The sequence below is a fragment of the Gracilinanus agilis genome, chromosome 2 (assembly GCF_016433145.1).
Source record: "Gracilinanus agilis isolate LMUSP501 chromosome 2, AgileGrace, whole genome shotgun sequence".
NCBI lineage: Eukaryota > Metazoa > Chordata > Mammalia > Didelphimorphia > Didelphidae > Gracilinanus > Gracilinanus agilis.
In genome coordinates this window covers 542,567,617-542,588,154 of record NC_058131.1, presented here as the reverse complement: position 1 = coordinate 542,588,154, position 20,538 = coordinate 542,567,617, and the positions used below count along the sequence as shown (strand labels likewise).

The window sequence follows — 20,538 nt, the reverse complement described above, 5'->3', positions numbered from 1 at the left end:
CTCAAAGCCACCTCTTAAAATCACCAATCAACTTCAAGACTCAGCTCAAATACTATTTTATAGGAGACCTTTTCTGCCCCACTAAGGTTATTTTTCCTTTTCTCTGCAAGTATCTTATATGTACTTATTTCTCCATTAGAATGTAAGCTCCTTGACAATCATAGTTTCTTTCTACCTCTGCCATTTAGCACAGCTCCTGGCTCATAGTATGCACTTACTAAATGCTTATGAACTAAAGACCTCTATCAAGAGTTCCCTCTTGCTATGAAAGCTGTCAAAATTACCTTGAGTGACTCATATTCCAGTTCAGCACCTCTAATTTGAGGTCTTTCTTCTTCCTAGGAGAAAATGAAATAAAACAATGTTTCCTTTCATTTTTAATCATAATTCTTGGTATGTTTACTTATCCTGAAGGATATAGCTTGGCATTTATCAAAAATTCTATACCAATAGATAAAACTAGTGTTTGGTAACTAATTTTTTTTTTTTAGAGCTGCATTCTTTTGAAACCTTTCTCGAAAGAGCGATGATGGACATCCAAGTAAGAATCCAAAAGTATTGAGTTTACTCTGCTTGTGTGGATGGGCAATGTTGACATTGATCAACTGATGATGGATACCTTAGCTTTGCTTCGGAGCAACTGCTCCTCCTTTCGGTCCAGTTCATCTTGCATGGATTGCTTTTCCAGTTCCAATTCAGTTACCCTCTTCTGGAGCTTGAGAAACAAGGACATGTCCAGAGGTGCCTTCTTCTCACTTGGCTCCTGTATCATAAAACATGTCATCATCAGCAAAGATCAAACGAAAAGAAAAAAGGAAATTAGAAATTCAATCAGCCAAAATATATCCTTCACTATGCCCGAGAGAAACTGCTTCCTCAGCTCAGGCATACAAAATGGAAATCAATGCGGTGATAAAGGTGTAAAATTCAGTAGCATTTCTTAAGTGCCTACAATGCACTAGGCTAGCACAGTGGTGGAGACACAGTTTAGATAAGAGAGTCTCTCTGCCCTTCCAGGAAATTTTAATCTACTGGAGGAATAAAAGAACAATAAAGGTCAAGAATACAAGTCTTTCTTTGGAAGTGAGTAGCCTTTGAGGGGAATTTTAAAGTATGAGTAAAACTAAAATAAGAAAAAGAAAAAAACTAAGAAGAAACACTATATTAGGGTGATTAAATATTTTCTTTTCTTGGTTTTTAATTTTTTTAAAGATTTTTTTCTCTTAGCATAGAGAAAAATAATTTAATGAGAGTGAGGAGAAAGATGCATACAAAACTGAGCCTTTCTTTAAAAATCTTATAAAAATTTCTTTTCCTATTAAAAACAATACTAGAAATACCCATAAATAATTATTTACATCAAATGACCAAAAAATCTAGCAAGCCCCACCTTTAAGAAATCAACTTTAAAAAGTTTTTAAATAAATTAAACACAATTAAAAAAGAGAATTCAACTTGAGTGTCACCCAAAGAGTAATGGAAAGACATATAGTGAATATGAATCAGCTACAACATGCTATCAATTAAGAAATATTATTCTTAGGGCAGCTAGTGGCACAGTGGATTGAACACCAGGCCTCCAGCTTTTCCTAAGTCCTTCTTACTCAGTCCAAATTGAACAAGTAAGAGAGGCAAGGTTTGGGGTTGTGGAAGGTAGAACTATGCACAAATCCCTGGTATTTGTTAACCTCAAAAAGTCTTTTCACAATACAAACAATTCTTTTGAAATGAAAATAATCCTTATTATTTGACTTTTCACTCTTACCCCACAAGTCTAATTAATTGCTAAATTTTGTTGTTTCTAACATCATAATATCTTTCATATACGTCCCCTTCTTTCTATTCACACAGCCATTATTCTAGCTCAGACCTTCATCACTTCTTACATGGACATCTGGGACCATAGCTTACTCTTAACAGTCTTTATGCAGACAGATACAAGCTCATTGTATAGGAAGAAAAGATTTTTCTTTCAAATTAAGTATATATTATTTCTAGTATAGGGGAAAGAATTTTAAACTTGTGATGAGAAGATTGAAGTTCAAGATTAATGCTAATCTTTATTGTCTATACAATCCTTTAGCTTTTCTGGGTCTCAGTTTTTTCTTTCGCAAAATGATGAGAATAACACTTGTATTTCCTATGTCAATGGGTTATTCTAAGGAAAATAATTTGTAAATCTTATAGTGTTATTTACATAAGTTTGCACTACTATTATTAAAGTGTCAATACACCAATTTATTATTGAATGATGCAGAAACTATAGGTTACTGTATCTGCAAATAATTTTAGTTCGGCAATAAAAATTGTCATGTGAAAGACATCAGTGGTCACCTGCTACACTTTATTGGAAAAGTAGGAGCAATGCTATAAAACTTACTTCCATCTTAAATGGAATGTCTTCAGTCTCTGTAATTTCAGAGCTAAATGTATATTCAGATTCGTTGCTGCTGTGGGTAGAGTCAGTTCTTCTGTGTCCCGGCTTAGGTACATGCTGAAATGCAATGTAAATAAGGGATGAGTAATAGAGATTATTTCCATGTTTACTTGATGACAATCCCACCCAGACTTCTTTTTGAACTGGTGCTAGAGTCTCTAGATGGTGCTTTGAACAGAATTCTGGACTTGGAATCAGCCTAAATTCAGATTTGGCTTCATAGACTTACTAGCTGTGTAATCCTAGATGAGTCACTTAACCTCTGCTTCCCTTAATTTTCTTACTTAGAGATAATAATAGCATCTACTTCTCAGGTTTGTTGTAAGGATCAAATGATAATATCTGTAAAGTGCTTAACACATAATAGGCTTTTTATTGATGTCAGATAGATTATTATTAATAATATTATTACCCAACCGATTTGCTGTAGGATTTATTTTTTCAGACATATATGATCTCAGTCAATCTCCTGAAGAAGTTACCTTTCCTTCTGCTACACTGAATACTCCTTAAAAAATAAACCAAAAAAAAAAAAAAAAACCAGACTGCAAACCAGGAACAGAATGCCCTAGTGAAAAGTGATTGTACTTTATTAGCTACATTCTCTAAACTTATAAAAAGTAGTTAGTGGATGACAATGTTGCATGAGTAACACAGTATAAAGTTTCAGGGTACAGGAGTTTGGTGTTGTAATAAAATGAGATTTACAGGCAGTGAATCTGACACATCTAATTTTATGTAAGATTGTTGCTTCACCGTATGGTGGACTAGTCTTAAAGAGTAAGTGGCTCCTATAAATGAATTTAACTTGTATTACAATCATGTCCAGTATCAGCTAGGGGAAAAAAAGGAGAAAAGAAGCTACTCTGAGGTTCTTTGGCTGTTCCTGTCTGGAAATCTCTGACTCCAGGTTATCCCTGCTATTTGCCTTTACTGCTTCTAGTCCTGGGCACTGCCCAAGACAATTGCAAAACCATGCTGACTGTGATCAGCTTTACCTGGGTCCTCACCCACTACAAAGGGATCTTTTTGATGAATTCTCTACTATATTTTCCACAATACCTGTTACAGACCTCTTCTCAAACCCAACACCCCTCCCATCTTCTCTTTCAGCAGATAATCTTGTATCTTGAAATTATCTATTGGGAACACACTCACATCACAGTTCACAAACTTTAAAACTATTCTATGGCCTCACTCATCTTCTCCTCTGTTCCTGTCTTATTTAAGGCAGCCCTTCTCCTCCAGGACAAGAGAAAATCTTCTTCTGTGCTTCAGAGCACCATTCATCACATCCCCAGGAAAACTTTGATCCTTACTCTCACATCTTGCTTTGCTTTACTTACTCTGCTTATAAACATGTTCTGTCCTCACCTATCCTAAAAAATAAAAGTAAAAAAAACCAACAACCCTTCATGACTCTTCTTCTCCCACAAGATATCAACCTATATCTTTGTTTCCTTTGTCTGCTAAATTTCTAAAAATAATAGTCTATACTTGATGCCTCCATTTCATCAATCCATTCTTATTCCTCAATTTTGTGCCATTTGAATTCTAACCCACTACCCTACTGAATCATATCTTTCCAAAGTCATGAATGATCTCTTAATGGCTAAATACAGTCAATTTTTCAGTCGTTATCCCCACTGACCTTTCTGCATCATTTGACCACTTTAATTTTTTTTTTATACTATATATCCGCCCTTTGACTTCCAAAACACTAGATTCTTTTGTCTGATTGGACATTCCTATGTCTCCACTTCAAAAATCACTTAAATGCTCACTACTTGTCAGGTGCTGTGCTAATCACTAGGGATACAAATAAGAAAAGGAAAGATGATTCTTGCCTTCAAAAGGTTTATAATCTAATGGAGGATGACAACACACAAAAGGAAGCTGGGGAGTGGGGCTTGAGGGCAGACACCAGGGCTACCCAGTGAGGGAATTTCTTGTTCTGTTGTGAGGATTAAATGAAATGATATATGTAAATTCCTTTGAAAATTTTAAAGTATTATATAGATGTTAGCTATTATTATTGCCTATGGGAAATAATGCAAATGCAGAAACTTTAGCCTGCTATTTAAAGTTCCTAGGCAACCTGGATCCAACTTGTCTTTTCAGCCTCCTTTCATGCTAATTGCCTTCCTGCAGTTTATATTCAAGCCAGACTAGACTACTAACAGTTATCCCACCTTTTTCAGCCTGGTCCTATCTCCATGTTCTCATATTGACTATCACCTGTATTATCTCTGTATGTTGACATTTTTCTATTCCTAGATCTTTCCTTTGTTCCCATCAGACTTGACCTTGTCATACATATTTATAGAATGTCATATTATCCCCACCTCCATTTGATTTCTTAAGTTCTTTGAAGACTTTTTGTCACTTTTCATTTTTGTATAACTGGTGATAAATACCGAGGGTTATACAAGAGTAAGACTTTAGCAGTTTACAGAACTGAAGTGAATGCATGGAAATTGTACCAAGAAGGAACAGTGTGGGATGGTAACTCTGCATACTACTTAAAAGAGCCTATTAGGAAGGAAGGAGCATTAAAATGTGAACCAAGTGAAATCACATTCATTTCAATTTTGCAAACCTCCAAGTGCTATATTGCAATCTATTATTATTAATAAAAGGAAATGTGATTAATGTTTTAATAGCAACAAGTCATAAGATATCAACTCTCCAAAAAGTTTTTTGCATGTAGAAGGAAGTGATTTTTATAAGGAATGGGCATTTTGTTTTTTCTGCTATGCACCGCCTTCAGGATAGGTGTATATACATTAGGAAGGACATTAAGCAGATTTGATACTCTATAAACTCAGTTGCCTATTTCCTGTTTTGTGATACTAGTCTGAAAAAAGTAGAAAATAGGATGACCTTTACTGGTAGGGAAGGCACAAACAGTTATTCATGAGATCTTTGAATGGCAATTATTGATTGTCAATCTGATTTCTATCAGAGCCTTTATCTAACTGGCAGCTTCTTTGCAGCATATGCTTGGTGAGTGGTTGTGTGAGGATGCTCGGTGGATCCATGTGAGAGACTCTTCTTGCCTCTCTTTTTCCTTCACTTTTACCACAGTGTAACCCTTCATTTCTCCCACATGTTTTAAAAACCTTGGTTCAGAGGCCCATGAAGATACAAATGTTAAACATCTATCTTCCTCCCCAGTGTAGGAGGCATTACTGGCAATCCCATCTTCTAATCTTCATTACATATGAATGGTAAATTCTTCAGGCAACAGGAGAATTAGGACATTCTGTTCCTTCTGACAGTTCAGGATATGATACATTCCCAATTCCTTCTTCCCTATTATATTCTAGCCTTCCACTCCTTTTAGTAACCTGGATAATTAATAGAATTTTTAAAATAACCAATCCCATGGTATCATAATGAACTTGAGGCCATAAGCTTTATCTACAAAGTACACTTTAACACCTGAGAAAAACAAATATGCAAAAATTAGGTGAAGAAACCAATTTTTGAAACAAAATATGATCAGATTTTCTTATAGAGATTGATTTGAAGAATTAAATTTATAAAATGTGCACTGGAATAGATGGAAGTGAATCCACAAAACAAAGTCAATCTTTATTCAATTCTGTTCAATCGAGCATCAATGTCCCACCTTCTCCAAGTAACTTACCACCATTAGGGTCATCTCTTCCTTGAGGTCATCATACCGCTCCTCTAGACGACTAAATTCATTCAGAAGGTTCTGGTACCTCAACCTTTCATCATTTAGATCAAGTTCTAACTGTTTTGTTTCTTCTATTAACTTCTTCTCCATGGTCTCTGACAAATAAAATATAGGGAAAAGCTTAGAAAAGACACACCATTAGCATATACCAAAGAATCCAATCTAATGGAAAAAAAGCATTTTTAAATCTGGGGCTTCAACAATATAACAAAAAAAAGCTCCTTTCCTCTATGCATTTACATTCTACTTGAGGGTTAGATGGAAAGGATATCATATGCAAAAATAGGTATGTATATAGGTCTATTTTATATAGACAGATGTGTATGTGGATACATATGTATATATATTCTGTCCCAGGAAGAGAACACTAAAAAGTAAGAGGCTTCCTATATGAAGGAAGAACACTGAGCTGAGCCTTGAAGGAAGGTAGGGCTTCTTAGAGGTAGAAAAGGGTAATGACAGTTACATGCTAAAACATGTTGATTGGAGCTAGTGTTGAGTTCAGGGGGAAAAGCAAGTAGGTCAAGTTTGTCTGCAATGTGAATTAAATGAGGTAATGCTGGAAAAGAAGCCTTGGAGCCAGATTGCAGTAGGCTTTACATTCTAAACCAAGGTGCCTGTATTTTTTTTCCTTAAGGGAAGAGGGAACCACTAAAGGTTCTTGAACAGAACAATGACATGATAAGAGTTGTATTTTAGGAAAATTATTTTGGCAGCTATATAAAGGATAAATTAGAAAGGAAGAACTAAAAACAAGAATTAAATTAGGAAGCTGCAGTAGAGATGATGCGGACCTGAACCAACGTAGTTGTGGTATGGGCAGAAGGAAGGAGAAAGGTGCTACAGAAGTATTATTAGAAGAGTTATTATAGAAGTCAAATGTTTTGGCAACTCAGAGGTGTATATACACATAAATGCTTCATATTTCTTCACTTCTAAAAGAGAAGAGCAATTTCAATATTAAAGATATTTGTTAAATCCAAAAGACAAAATCATCTTTGTTATAGGAACATCCTAACAAACTTAGGTTTTTAAAAATCTCACTGGTAAAAGGGAAATGAAATAATTGCATTTTGTAAATAGAAAGACACCGATTATTTTACACTGCAGTGTGGAGTATGGTGAATATGAAATCCCTGATAAATTTTTTTTCTCACTGTTTTTATGTAGTGCCTAAAGAGTAATTCTCTCATTATGATATTTGTCTTTCTAAAACTCTATTCTAATAATGGTGACTGTACCCTCAAAAAAACAGAATGTTTCTCAGATCTTGGCTTGAGGTCTTCTTATAACACTAAAATCCAGCAGAGTTGATTTAACCTCAACTTAGTCTTTATCTCTAACAATAATCATCTTCTATACTCTTCCATATTTTCCTATCCCTGACTCCTAAATAACCCCTCACTATTCACTTCTTAGATTCCTATTCCTGAATTGCTGAATGTATGGAAGAAAATTGCAAAAACAAGACGTTCTAGTTGGGGGAAAGGAAAAGACATTGATTTCTTTGTTCATACCTAAAATTAACCATTTGATACTTTCATCTCTCTAAACTTCTATTTTTCTCTCCAACCACTGGCCTATTCTACAACTTGGTCACTTTTTGGCAGTTTAATCATAGCTGAGGCCACACATTTTACCTATAACACTTGAGAGAGGGAGATGTGGCCCACTTCCTTATTGGCTTCATGTGGGCCACAATTTTAGACAGGCCTTAGCCCTGCTTCTCTTCACTCTCTGGTCTTTGGCAATCTTCACAACCATCTAGCCACCATGCATTTATAGTTCTCTTACCCCCTACCTCATACTCCACTTCACCTTTCCTATTCTGGAACTAAGATCATTCCCCAATGTAAACAACTTGAGGACTGAACCACGTTTTGTATTTTTATCTCTAGGGCTTAGCACAGTGCTGGTACATATGCCCTAAAAAAAATTTTTTTCATTCATTCATTAAAAACCAACAACTTTGTGACATGCTTTATGCACTGAATAGATAAAGAAGCATCAGGCATACATTTCCTCAACTCTTATTCTCATTTCACATCAGTCTGCATTTATCTTTTCCTCCTTTATAATCCCAGAGATATTCCTCCTTATGTAGCTCTTTTACTTATGGTCTTGATTATATCTCTAAATGGTTCATAAAAGAATAGTTCTTTTACATTCATCTCCATTCTTTCTAGCATCTTTAATTTCTTCCCTCCACTGCCTCTTTTTTCTTACTCCCGAATACCAAAAGTATTATTGCTGAAAAGAGTGTTATCCTTCCTAGTCAAAGACAAATACTAATGAACTGCAATCTGTAGTCATAGATAAAGCCAAGGGAAATTTTATCTAGGATATGAATCCTCATTTCTGACTACATTAACATAATGCTCTAATCAAACAGTCGAACCAGCCAACCCCTGGCTGTACTGCCTCTCCCAAATAGGTGGTTAGAAGAGAGGTTCTATTTCATTTCTAGCTTTCATAGTAAAATTCCTCAATAGGCAGTTTTCATTCACTGCATCTACTTTCTCCTTTTCCCAATGCAATTAGGTTTCCAGCCCTATCACCCCACTAACACACTTAAGTGAGGTATTGGATTTAATCTCTATTCTCATCTGTCTTCATATTCTATTACATAGTATGCACTTTACCAGTTCTTTTTAGAACTCTTTTCCCTTGACATCTTTCTCTGTTCCTCTTCCCCTCCCCCCCCAAATTTCACTTCAAGCTCCTTACTCTACTTATTCCCCATCAGAGAGCAGTTGTATCACTCTATTGTATCACTATAACCACAACCTGAATTCTGATGACTTTCAAACTTATATATTTTCAGCCCTAATTTCTTACCATTTCACCAATATCTTACCTCACATTTACTTGTCAACTACAGTACACTTGCATATTCTCTTAATGTCTAAAATGTAGCATAATAAAAATTTGTCTTATACTTCCTGAAAATAGGTACCTTTTCTCAATTCCCTTATCATTAATGGAACCATTATATTCTAGATGCTTGAAATCAAAATTTTACATAAATGTTTTATTCTCTCCTCTCTTCCATCAAATTCAATGAATTAGCAAGTTTTTTATTTATTTATTTTATTTATTTTTTTAACACTTGTACTTTGGTGTATTGTCTCATAGGTGGAAGATTGGTAAGGGTGGGCAATGGGGGTCAAGTGACTTGCCCAGGGTCACACAGCTGGGAAGTGGCTGAGGCCGGGTTTGAACCTAGGACCTCCTGTCTCTAGGCCTGACTCTCACTCCACTGAGCTACCCAGCTGCCCCCGAATTAGCAAGTTTTGGTGATTTTTTTTTCCTACATCTCTTCCTCTTCTACAAATGCTACTTTTACAAAGTTTGCATATCCCCCTATCTAAATTATTTTATGCCTCATAGCAATACTATGAAAGGAAAATGAAGCCATAATAATGGTCTTTTGGAGCTTATCTAGAAATTAAACTGGTTCCATAATGGTATATAGGAGCAGGTGGGAAGGATTGGACAAGTGATCTTCTGGAGGAGATAGTTAAATGTCTCTGAAGACCTCTTTTTTCCCCTCCTTGTGTAAGGAAAACCCTACTTGACAGACCATAGCTCTGATAAATAAACCCCCTGGGTAGCATGAAGTTACCCTGTATGGATTGACACTTCTGGGACTAAACTTTATTCCTGATCAGAGTATAATTAAAAGAAATTGTCATGCAAAACTATACAAGATCAGCCTACAGATCTCAGACCAAAATCTAGAAGAACACAGTCCAGAGAGAACCTCCCCAGAATGTTCTCCACTCCCTTCAAAAGTAAGACTTTCTGGTCATTTAAGATGATACTAAACCACTACATAAAGACTTCTGTGCAGCTAGATAACCTATTTACATAAAAAAGAAACAAATGTTTACAAGGCCAAGGAAAGAGAGGAGAGAGAGAGAGAGAGAGAGAGAGAGAGAGAGAGAGAGAGAGATGCCAGAAGAAAAAAAAACTTTAAATAAATCCCTTATCATGGGAAAATATGGAATGCCAAGGAACTGTAACATAGTTTTTTGGGGAAAATAAAATGAATAGAGGAATAAAAACTTTTACTCTTCTGGAGGACTTGAAGAGTTCCTATGTACTTCTCCCTATCACTTTCTCTTTGCCTAACCAGAAATTTCAATGTATCCCAGCAAGAACAGTAGAAAGGTATCATTACTATGCTGTCCAAACTTCTTGGAAGTACTTTCACATTAAGTCATTAGCATGTACATTGAAAATGGGACAGAAGTGCAAAATTCATGTTTTTCCCTCCTTTCATGAACCTTTTCCTTGTCTACTTCCATTTTTTAAGGATTATGTCTACTTGAGTATGGTGTGTAAACATGTTAGAAGTTATTAAGTTCCCCATGCAAAATTCTTCAATTATTGAATGAATTCCCATTCTGACAGATGATAATTTGCATTTCTTTGTCCCATACGATATTCCTTTGTCACCTCAGCTTCTATGAATTTTTAATTTTTATCAAGGTTCAGCTCAGTGCCAGCTTTCACAGGAAGCCTTCCAGATTCTTCTGACAGTTGATATTTTCTCACTTTTCTCAGAAAAGGTATCCTGGATTCATAGACTTTTTTTTTGTTTTTGCATCTGGTATACAGCACAATATCTTCCACATTGTAGGCATTTAATGTTAGTTGCTAGTGGTAAACTAAAATTTTCCCCAAATTGTTAATATTTTTATTTTTTATGCTTAATAAATAGATGAGGCAGCATTGCACAGTAGAGAGAAAGATAGGAATTCTTTTGGCCACAGATGAAGAAGAAAGCATATTCCAGACAAAGGAGATAATTTGCACAAAAGAAGCTATTGTTTCTCTAGAACCAGCAAATTTTCAGGAATGCCACAAGGCACTGTAGATTGGAAGTTGGCCTCAGAGGCAGGAAGACCTAGGTTCAAATCCTGCCTGCATCCAGGCCAATTACTTACCCTCTTAATGCCCTAGGAAATTCTCCAAGACTCTAAATTGCAGAGAAGGTGATGAATTGGAGAGTTTCCTTACTGGGGAGTTTCCTACATCATTAAAATTATAGGTTCAATCCCTATCCTTAACAAATGTACATTCTTGGTAGTGGTGGTGGTGGTAGTGGTTTACTCTTCTGTTTTCAAAGAAAGACCTCTGAAAATGTTAGTTGTTCATTAAGAACTGTCAAGATGAACAAGGGCCCAAGCTAAAAAAAACTTTTCACAAGACTTGAAACGTGTCAAAGAAACATTTCCATGGAAAAAGTATCACTCACAGTTCTGGAAAAGAATTTTTAAAGAAGTAGCCTTGCTACCAATTTGCCATATTTTTCTCAATGGTTTATCTTCCCTCCAATTTCTCCCATATTCTAATCCATTCTACAAATAGCTACTATATTATCTTCCTTATTAAGTGAAAACCCTACTCAAAAACCCACAAGCTTCCAATTGAGAATAAAAAGGTTAAATAATTTGGTGCTTGGCTTATTCTAAAGGTTCTTCATAGGGTGCATGTCACATAGAAGCTTCTACATATAATTATGTTTAGAAAATGAATGAAGTATTCATTTCAATAAACACTTTTTTTTTTAAACCCTTACCTTCCATCTTGGAGTCAATACTGTGTATTGGCTCCAAGGCAGAAGAGTGGTAAGAGTAGGCAATGGGGGTCAAGTGACTTGCCCAGGGTCACACAGCTGGGATGTGTCTGAGGCCTGATTTGAACCCAGGACCTCCCGTCTCTAGGCCTGACTCTCAATCCACTGAGCTACCCAGCTGCCCCCCAATAAACACTTTTTAAGTACCTACTCTCTACAAAATGAAATACCTCCTATCTTCAAGAATAGACATCCATAGGCCTTTTTCCTTCTTTGCCAGTTATCACACTTCTTTTATATTAATTACATTGATTTATATTGATTAAAATTATATATTTATATATCATATATAATTATATTTATATTAAGTCTATATAAAGTAGGAAGTGAGCTTCTTTTTAGCACCATTTCTTGGAAAGTTTTCTTTTTCCTTTTCCATTCTAATAGAATCAATGGCCATTTTCTCTTTTTTCCTTGTTATTGTTGATAGATTATGCTGACTTCTCCCCTCTGGCAATTTTTGGAGGGTAAGAGAAATGCAACAATCATGGTACTGGGGATAAACTCTGAAAAAATAAAGTGTTGACTGAAGCACAAATAACCATGTTAGAAAAATAAAATACAGATAACATTTGATATGGCACCTGTCAGGTTAGGAATGAGCAAGGTTGGGACATGGGAGATTATTTTAAAGAGAAGAACTACAAACTTCAGAATCAACTAACCTGTTATCTCCTTTGCCTGCTCAGAAATAAGATGGTTGAGTGTTTCTTTTTCCTTTTTCAGCAATGTATTTTCTTCTTTTAGATTTGACACCAGCTGTAAAATAAACCATTAATATTGATGGTTTAAAATTCCTATATCATCATGACAAGTAAAAATATACTGGAAACAAAATTAAACAGGTGTATCTCTGAAGTAAGAGTGGACTTTTGATCTTAATCCTTCCTCAAAGGGGAGGAATCCCCAGACTGAAAATTTTAGTTATGAAAAATCTTAATAAGATCTTGGGAGGGAGTGGCTAAAAACTGTTGTACACAGAAATTAACTAATTTAGATATAGTTATAAAGTTTCACTAAAAATTGACACTTTAATTTTTTAACAAAACCTTTGAAAAAAAGATTTTCATTTTGTATAATTCAGCTAAGTACAAAGAGACCAAGGGTGATTGGCACTGTTACTAAAGGCTGCTGTGATCAGGAAAGTTAATATTTTGAAACAATACTTGAGCCATATCAAAATCTAGAAACGTTTTCAAAATAAGTTCCTTTTGTGACAAAGAGAAATCCTTTTTTGATAGTCTATAGTACTCCTCAACTTTTTACAAAGATACACAAGTCTCTCTATTCTTAAAAAATAAAAACCTGAGAGAACATATAATTCCTACTCATTATCATCCTTTATTTCTCCCCAGGTAAATTGCTTGACAAAATCAATTGCAATCGGTGCCTCCACTTCTTCACCTCTCTTTTAAACAGTTTGCAACCTATCTTCTACTCAACTGAAGCTGCCTTCTCCAAAATTAATGATGATCTCTAAATTTCCAGTTCTAATGGTCTCTTCTCAAGCCTCACCCTTCATGAATTCTCTATAGCACTTGACACTGTTGATCATTTCCTTACTCTGTTCTCTCTTACCAGTTAATCTGACTGATCTTTCTGTTTTCTTTGCAGATTCATCAACCTTAACCTCAAGTGTCAGTGTACTCTATCTTTACCTCCTCTCTCTGTATTTTCTTTTGATCTGATCAGTTCCTATAGATATAATCATTAGCTCTGTGCAAATGACACCTAAGTAGACATGTCAAGCCATCCTCTTTCTCTTGAACCTAGTCTCATACTTGCAACTATATTCTGAAAATCTCTACCTGGAGATTCTCAAATTCAATATGTGCAAAACAAACTCTTCCTCTTTTTCCTTATGTTATTCTCTCTCTCTCTCTCTCTCTCTCTCTCTCTCTCTCTCTCTCTCTCTCTCTCTCTCTCCCTTCTTCCCTCCCTCCCTCCCCTTTTCCTTCCTTTCCCTCTCCTCCTAATCTCCCTATTTCTGTCTAGTATAGCACCATCCTTCCAGGACCTAGTTTGGAGATTGCAAACTATATACAATCAATTGCCAAAACTTCTTGATTCTACTTCAACAAGTTTTGAATCAGTCCCTTTCCCCACTCACAACATAATCTCCTTAATATAGGTCCTCATCACCTCTTATCTGGACAAATGCAATAACATCCTAATTGGTCTCCCTTCCTTTGATCCTCTTGCTTCTCCAATTCATCCTCCAAAGTTACGAAATTGATATTCCTATAACACAGGTATAACCACATTATTCCTCTGTTCGAGAAGTTCGTGACTCCCTATTGTCTCTAGTATAAAATATAAACCTTTGTTTGGCATTCAAAACCTCCCCATCTCAGGTCTACTTCTTCAGACTTACAGCACACATTACCCCTCATATGTGTCAATTAAATTTCCTATGACATGACATTGCATCTCCTATTTCAATATCTTTGCACAAGCTGTCCCCTATGCCTCACTTCTAATTCTTAGAATGCCTAGATCCAAGTACCACCTTTATCAAGAAATCTTTCTTGATTCCTCTAGTTTCTGTGAAGGTGAACCAATGGCACATATGCCAAAAGGGCACATGGAGTCCTCTCTGTGGGCATGCCTACAGTTGCCCACCAGAGTCTGTTACTAGAAAGCCTGAAGCACTCAGGGTAGAGCTGTTCCCTTCCCCCTCTCCACGTACCTGAGGACATTTTTTCATATCGCCCACCCCTCTGCCCAGCAGTCCAATGGGAGCACTTCCTTCCACCCCTGTCTGGGGTAAGGTGCTGGGGGTGGGGGTTGGGGACAAAGGCTCACATGCTGCGTGAGGGTGTGGTGCAGATGGCAGGCTGTTGAATTTGTGGTGAAAATGGAGGAGCTAGGTTTGAGGGGAGCATAGCTCACAACATGGCACATAACTGGAAGAGAGCAGAGATGGAGGGGAGCAGAGCACTGTGGCCACTCTCTTCTCCATCTCCACAAACACCTCTCAGCCTTTTATCACCTGTCCCTGTGCCCAGCAGCCCAATATGGGAGTGCTTCCTGTCTGGGGTAAGGGAAAAGCGGGGGGGGGGGGGGGGGGAAGGGAAGGGTAGAGAAGAGGCACAGCACTTCATTTCTAAAAGGTTTAACATACTGCTCTAGTTGTTGGTGCCTGCTCTCCCCAATTTATTTTGTATGTATAAATATATGTATCAAACATTTATTTTATGATTATATATTCTGTATTTATTTGTGGGTGAACATTACATTCCCCCTAATAAAACATATGGTCCTTGAGAGCAGGTATTATGTCACTTTTGTATCTATATTCCCACTCCCTTGTGAAGTCCTTGGCATATAACTACATTTAATAAATGCTTATTGATTGCTAACAATGAGAAGGGTGCTATAACTAGAAAGGAAGACTTTAATTTTATTTTAATCAAATTGTTTACTTAAAAGCATGTGCACATTAAACAGATGAGATGCTAAAAAATCCTCCATTTCTTTTGTTAAAGACTCCAAATAATCATTTCTTAAATTGATTAATTAGAATGATTTTTACATTTCTATCAAATAAAATAGATATTATACATCTATAAGGGGCTACAAGTTGAATGACTGAATTGTATAACACACATGAATCATATGGGGAGGAGTTACATCTACAAGAAACATAAATATATTTTTTAAAGAATGGCAGTCAGGAAGGAGATGAACTTCTGGATATTAATATATGGTTATCCTTCAAAGAATAACTATAAATAAATCCCCATTTAATGAACTGGCTGATGAATATTAGTTGATAGTGCTTACTTTCAAAAAGCATGTACAAAAAAGGCTAAAAGATGTGTGGTCTTTCCCATACTGCAGATATGAAGAGCTCTAGTTTATATCTTTAAAACTACTGTTGATAAAATCTTCCCATATTTGAAATTTTGTACTAGTGGTTCCATTATAGCCTTATAACAAAGAGATATCTATTGTTCCTTAGTACCAAATGCCAGATTGTTGCTTTTGGCTGTCCATAGCTAGCTATGTCCCACTGTTTTAGTATATCCTCAAACTATTTCATCTCTCTCCATGCCTGAAGCTATCGTATCTCATCTGTCCAAACAGAATCTTCTTGGAGAATCAACTATTATTCTTTCTAAACATATATACCTCAATAAATACCTGCTACAATGAGCATTACTTCAGTACGAGAGAATATGAATGTTTCAAGAACTCAGTATGTTATTCCATCAAATTAGGATTAAAGGATGACAACAGAACTTTGTTCAAGCTGCTGGTACCATGTATCGTTAGCACCATGCTACTTTTCTAAGTCACTTAAGAGCTTAGAATATATTACTTCATTTTGGCCTTGAATCTAATGTTGTGCTTGTACTATATTCTTTGTATAATTGCCCTTGAAGGCCATGTTGGATATAACTAATTTGAGTTTTAACTAAAGAAGGAAATGTCTTATTTCTGACTTACTGCTTATAATGTCTGTAGACTGTTATGCTGTAAGAGTTTTCTGAAAGCGTAGTTTTACGAGTGATTCCTAGTAATTACATATGATTTCTATTGTGTACTTCAGCATGAATTACTGGATTTCTCTCCTTTTGCAAAAGGATGTAAATTTAAAAGGGTACATCTAGGGGGTAGCTGGGTAGCTCAGTGGGTTGAGAGCCAGGCCTAGAGACGGGAGGCCCTAGGTTCAAATCCGGCCTCAAACACTTCCCAGCTGTGTGACCCTGGGCAAGTCACTTGACCTCCATTTCCTACCCTTACCACTCTTCTGCCTTGGAGCCAATATACAGGTAAGGGTTTTATTTTAAAAAATTAAAAAATAAAAATAAAAATAAAAGATTACATCTACTCTGATAAAGGTAAGGCTCTCCTTTCACCAATAATGCTGATTAATTTTGCCTATTATGATGACAAAATTTGTTTTGTAGCTTCCAGACTCTAGGTCTATTGAATACTTCTGTTAGGTCCATGAGTGCCATGGAAGTCTTGATTTTATTTGCTCAACTTTTCCTGTATCTAACATACAACAGATATCTCTGTTGACTTTGAGGCCAACTGCCATGATTCTGAGTGCATGTAATTAATGATATTCAATAGCCAATATAAGAGAACCTTAATCAAGATCTTGCCAACAACAGTGAACAAGAAGATATCATGTAAGTTGTCTATTTCGACTCTCCTTTTCTACTTTAAAGTAGTTGTTATTCTATTTCTCTTTGAAGAGGACCAAAATGACAATGTGATATTGGGGTTAATGTAGAAGCTTTGCCATGGGTAGGGCACAAATAATCCATATGCTCATTTGGGATGAATATTTCTCTAAATTTATGCATCTAGCCTTTATTTACTGAAATTCTGCTTTGCTCATAGAGTACAGTGCTTCTACTTTAAATATAGTAAAATCCGTTGGACATCTAAAATATCATGCCATTTCTTTAGTATTCTAACAAAAGAGCCTTTATAGGCAACTAAACACTACTTCTCACGTCCTTCTGGAAAATCTTATAAGATACACTATCAATTTGTAGAGTTTTACCATTTATCAGTGCTTACAACAGCAGTGATAGCATTTTAAAAGTTGAAACAAAAGCCATGCCTGGGCAAGTTTTTCTAGCTTCACAGAGCTTTACTCTGAATGATGGAAGAGAACTGTTTTGTCCTCTGTCAGATTCCCTCTTCATATGGGTTAGAGTAATTTCCTCTCTTTCTATTCTCCCTGCCTTTCTCCCCTCAGTTGTTCTAAAAGGTATTGTTGAGTCTACAAATACTCCTCAGTGGCACCCAGAGTTTCTTGACTTGACAAAAGACCTCATACTTTTTATACTTGGCTTTGGATTCTTAGTATGGGTGATGCCTAGTTTTAACTCAATCTGCATCTCTCAGGGAAAGATTCTATAAGCATACTTCTTAAATGGGTCATGAGCATCTGTCAGGAATTGACCGTACATTTCAGCCTGCTTTGCTGAAAATAATTTCTTAAGCATCACAATCCAGTTTTACTGTATCAGACTAGAAAATTTAAAGAGAAATAAGACCCACTACTTAGTTAATAATTTTCTTCTAAAGATGCTCATACATGTCTCTGCTATCATTACTCAAAAAGTTCTACTAAAATATCTAAAGCTATTCATTAGGGAATACTCATAAAGGGCATTGAGCCAATTAAGATTTTTATGTATACCTGGACAATAATGATTAACAAAGAATAAAATGAACAAATTGAAAGGTCAACAAATGCCCTTAGTAGGGAACAGTAATAGAAAGGGAAGTTACTTCTTACCAGCTCTGTTTCTTGTTTGTACTTGTCTGCCTTCTCCTCAATTGTTTTTTTCTCTGACTGAGTTCGTTCTAAGTCTTTCCGGAGCTTGGTGATCTCTTCTTGGAGACTGAGGACCTTACTTGTGGCAATCTTGGCCTCCTCTTCACTGAGGTGAAGGCGGTCCAGGTCATTGCGTAGTTTCTCAGTTTCTGAGTTATATGTCCCCTCCAGAGTGGTCAACTTCTCCAGCAGGCATTTGTAATCTTTGTTCTTTTCATTAGCAAGAGCAAAAATAAATTAAAAAAAAAAAAACCCAGATAGGTGGATAGGAAAAAACAAAAGGGTAAGGGCAGGAAGGAGAAGGGAAAAGAAAATAAGAAACTGCATCAATTATATAATCAGAAAGCCAGGGTTACAACTATCCAAGAAAATAGCTGGCTTGCTTTTTCTAACTCAACAATAGCACAAGAATATCAATTAAATAAGGTACTTTCTTATTATTACTTTACCTTACTCCCCTCAGTCTTTCTTTATGTATTCCATTAATAAAATTGAGCTTTACACTTGCTAATATGTTGCTCTATAATTGTTCTCAAGTAGTTTGAAATATCTTCCCCCTTGTTAAACTTGGGTTTCTCAAAAGGGATTCTTATGTATTCTCTTACAATAAGAGACACAATGATTGGCACAGAATAGACATTGTGTAGTAATTCATTGGTTCTTTGATGTACATTTTCTAGGTAATTTTTTTCTAGGTAATCCTTACCTTCTCTCTGAGAATTAATACTGGATATAAGTTGCAAAGCAGAAGTATAGTCAAGGCTAGGGAAGTGGGCTTAAGTGACTTGGCTACAGTCACTCAGCCAGAAAATGTCTGAGGTCACATTTGAACCCAGGACCTCTTATCTCCAGACCTAGTTATCTGTCCAATGAACCACCTAGCTAACACTTCTATGTAATGTTTTAAATGGTATTAAACTTTTTCAAATCTCTTTGGGAAAATAAATCCATTTCTTTTGTTACACTTTTTAAAACTTTGAAGGTATACTAACCAAACATAAACAAACCTTCAATTTCATTTTTAAAAGCATTTATCTATATTAGTGTTCTATAGGTAGGCACACCTTGAGGTTCCAGCAATATCTTTATGATTAAAATACATTTAAAATAATTTAAAGAATTTTAATAGTAATAATTTTGACTACAATGAAACATATGTATCTTTATGTTTAAGAAATTTAAGAAAGAAGATTAAGAATGATACAATATTAGCCTTTAGTTATAGCTTAACCTACTTCTTCCTCTAAGGAAAATACATTTTCTTTTACTACTCATGTAGACCACTGATTACAGAGCCCTTAGGAACCCAATAAATTTTTGGTGGGTAGATGACTAAGTGAAAAAATGTACATAATTTAGACTTTAGGGAAGAATGTGAAAAAAGAAACTACTTCTAAAGTATAATGAAAAAAGTTTGCATAGATCCAAGAATGACATTTTTCACTTTATTTCCTTCATGAGTTTCTTATTATCCATGTGATATGTCTTCTTTCACAGCACGAGGAAGATGGAAATGGTTTGTATGAAAGCACTGGTAAAATCTATATTAGACTAATTACCACCTTGGGGAAGGAGGATGGAAGGGAAAAAAAATCTGAATCCTAAAATGTCAGATAACAATTGTCAAAAATTGTTTCTATGTGTAACTGAAAAGAAAATTTTTTAAGTGTGTAGTATGAATGAAGAGATAAGGAAGCAGGGACAGGTAGGTGGTCCAGTGGATAGAGAGACAGTCCTAGAGACAGGAATCTTGAGTTCAAATCTAGGCTTAGGTACTTCCCTCGCTGTGTGACCTTAGGCAAGTAACTTAACCCCAAATGCCTAACCCTTACTACTCTTCTGCCTTGGCACTGATAATCATTATTGATTCTAAGAGAGAAGGTAAGGACTGAAGGAAAAAAAAGATAAGGAAGTATAGATCTTCTAAAAGGTAAAACCCAATCAAGACATCTAAATGTGGTTATAAGGTCCCTGGTAAATTCACATATTTTTCTCTGCCTTCTTTGACACAAGTCTAAAAAGAGGAAGGAAGATAAAATATACTTGATTGATATGGCAAATTATTTATGAAAGGGTGATAGACACCTAAAGTTACCATAGCAACCATCAACTTCTGGATTGATTACCAGTTGTCAATGAATCTATCCCCACCAGTAGCACCTCTCATTTGCCTCTTTAACTCTCACCCTCCTTTATCTTCTTATGTTATTTATTTTTATTCTCCTTTTCATCCCCTTGTTTCAGTACAATGCTTTTGTCCTGCCAAGGATGCCCAAGAGCACTGCTCTTCACTTCTAATGACTATCAGGACCAAAAAGGCCTCCTGGGGATTGCCAAAGCTCTCAGCATGGCAAGGGAATGCTGCTACTTCTGCTAGTCCTGAGGTGCCGGCAAGGACTGTTAACAAAGTCCAATGGTATTATCTGGTAGGAGATGAGCAATGA

General features: G+C 35.9%; 1 protein-coding gene across 1 annotated transcript in view; it reads right to left on the bottom strand.

The window, feature by feature from the left end:
* The window catches only part of MYO5A (myosin VA), a 145,041-nt gene that overhangs the window by 46,307 nt on the left and 78,196 nt on the right, over window positions 1–20,538 (bottom strand). The window contains exons 22-27 of the mRNA XM_044660044.1: window positions 18,056–18,304; window positions 12,453–12,546; window positions 6,090–6,238; window positions 2,381–2,494; window positions 620–763; window positions 285–338 (exon numbers count right to left, since the gene is read on the bottom strand). Coding sequence (XP_044515979.1) covers window positions 285–338; window positions 620–763; window positions 2,381–2,494; window positions 6,090–6,238; window positions 12,453–12,546; window positions 18,056–18,304 — 804 coding nt within the window. The remainder of the gene's footprint in view (window positions 1–284; window positions 339–619; window positions 764–2,380; window positions 2,495–6,089; window positions 6,239–12,452; window positions 12,547–18,055; window positions 18,305–20,538) is intronic.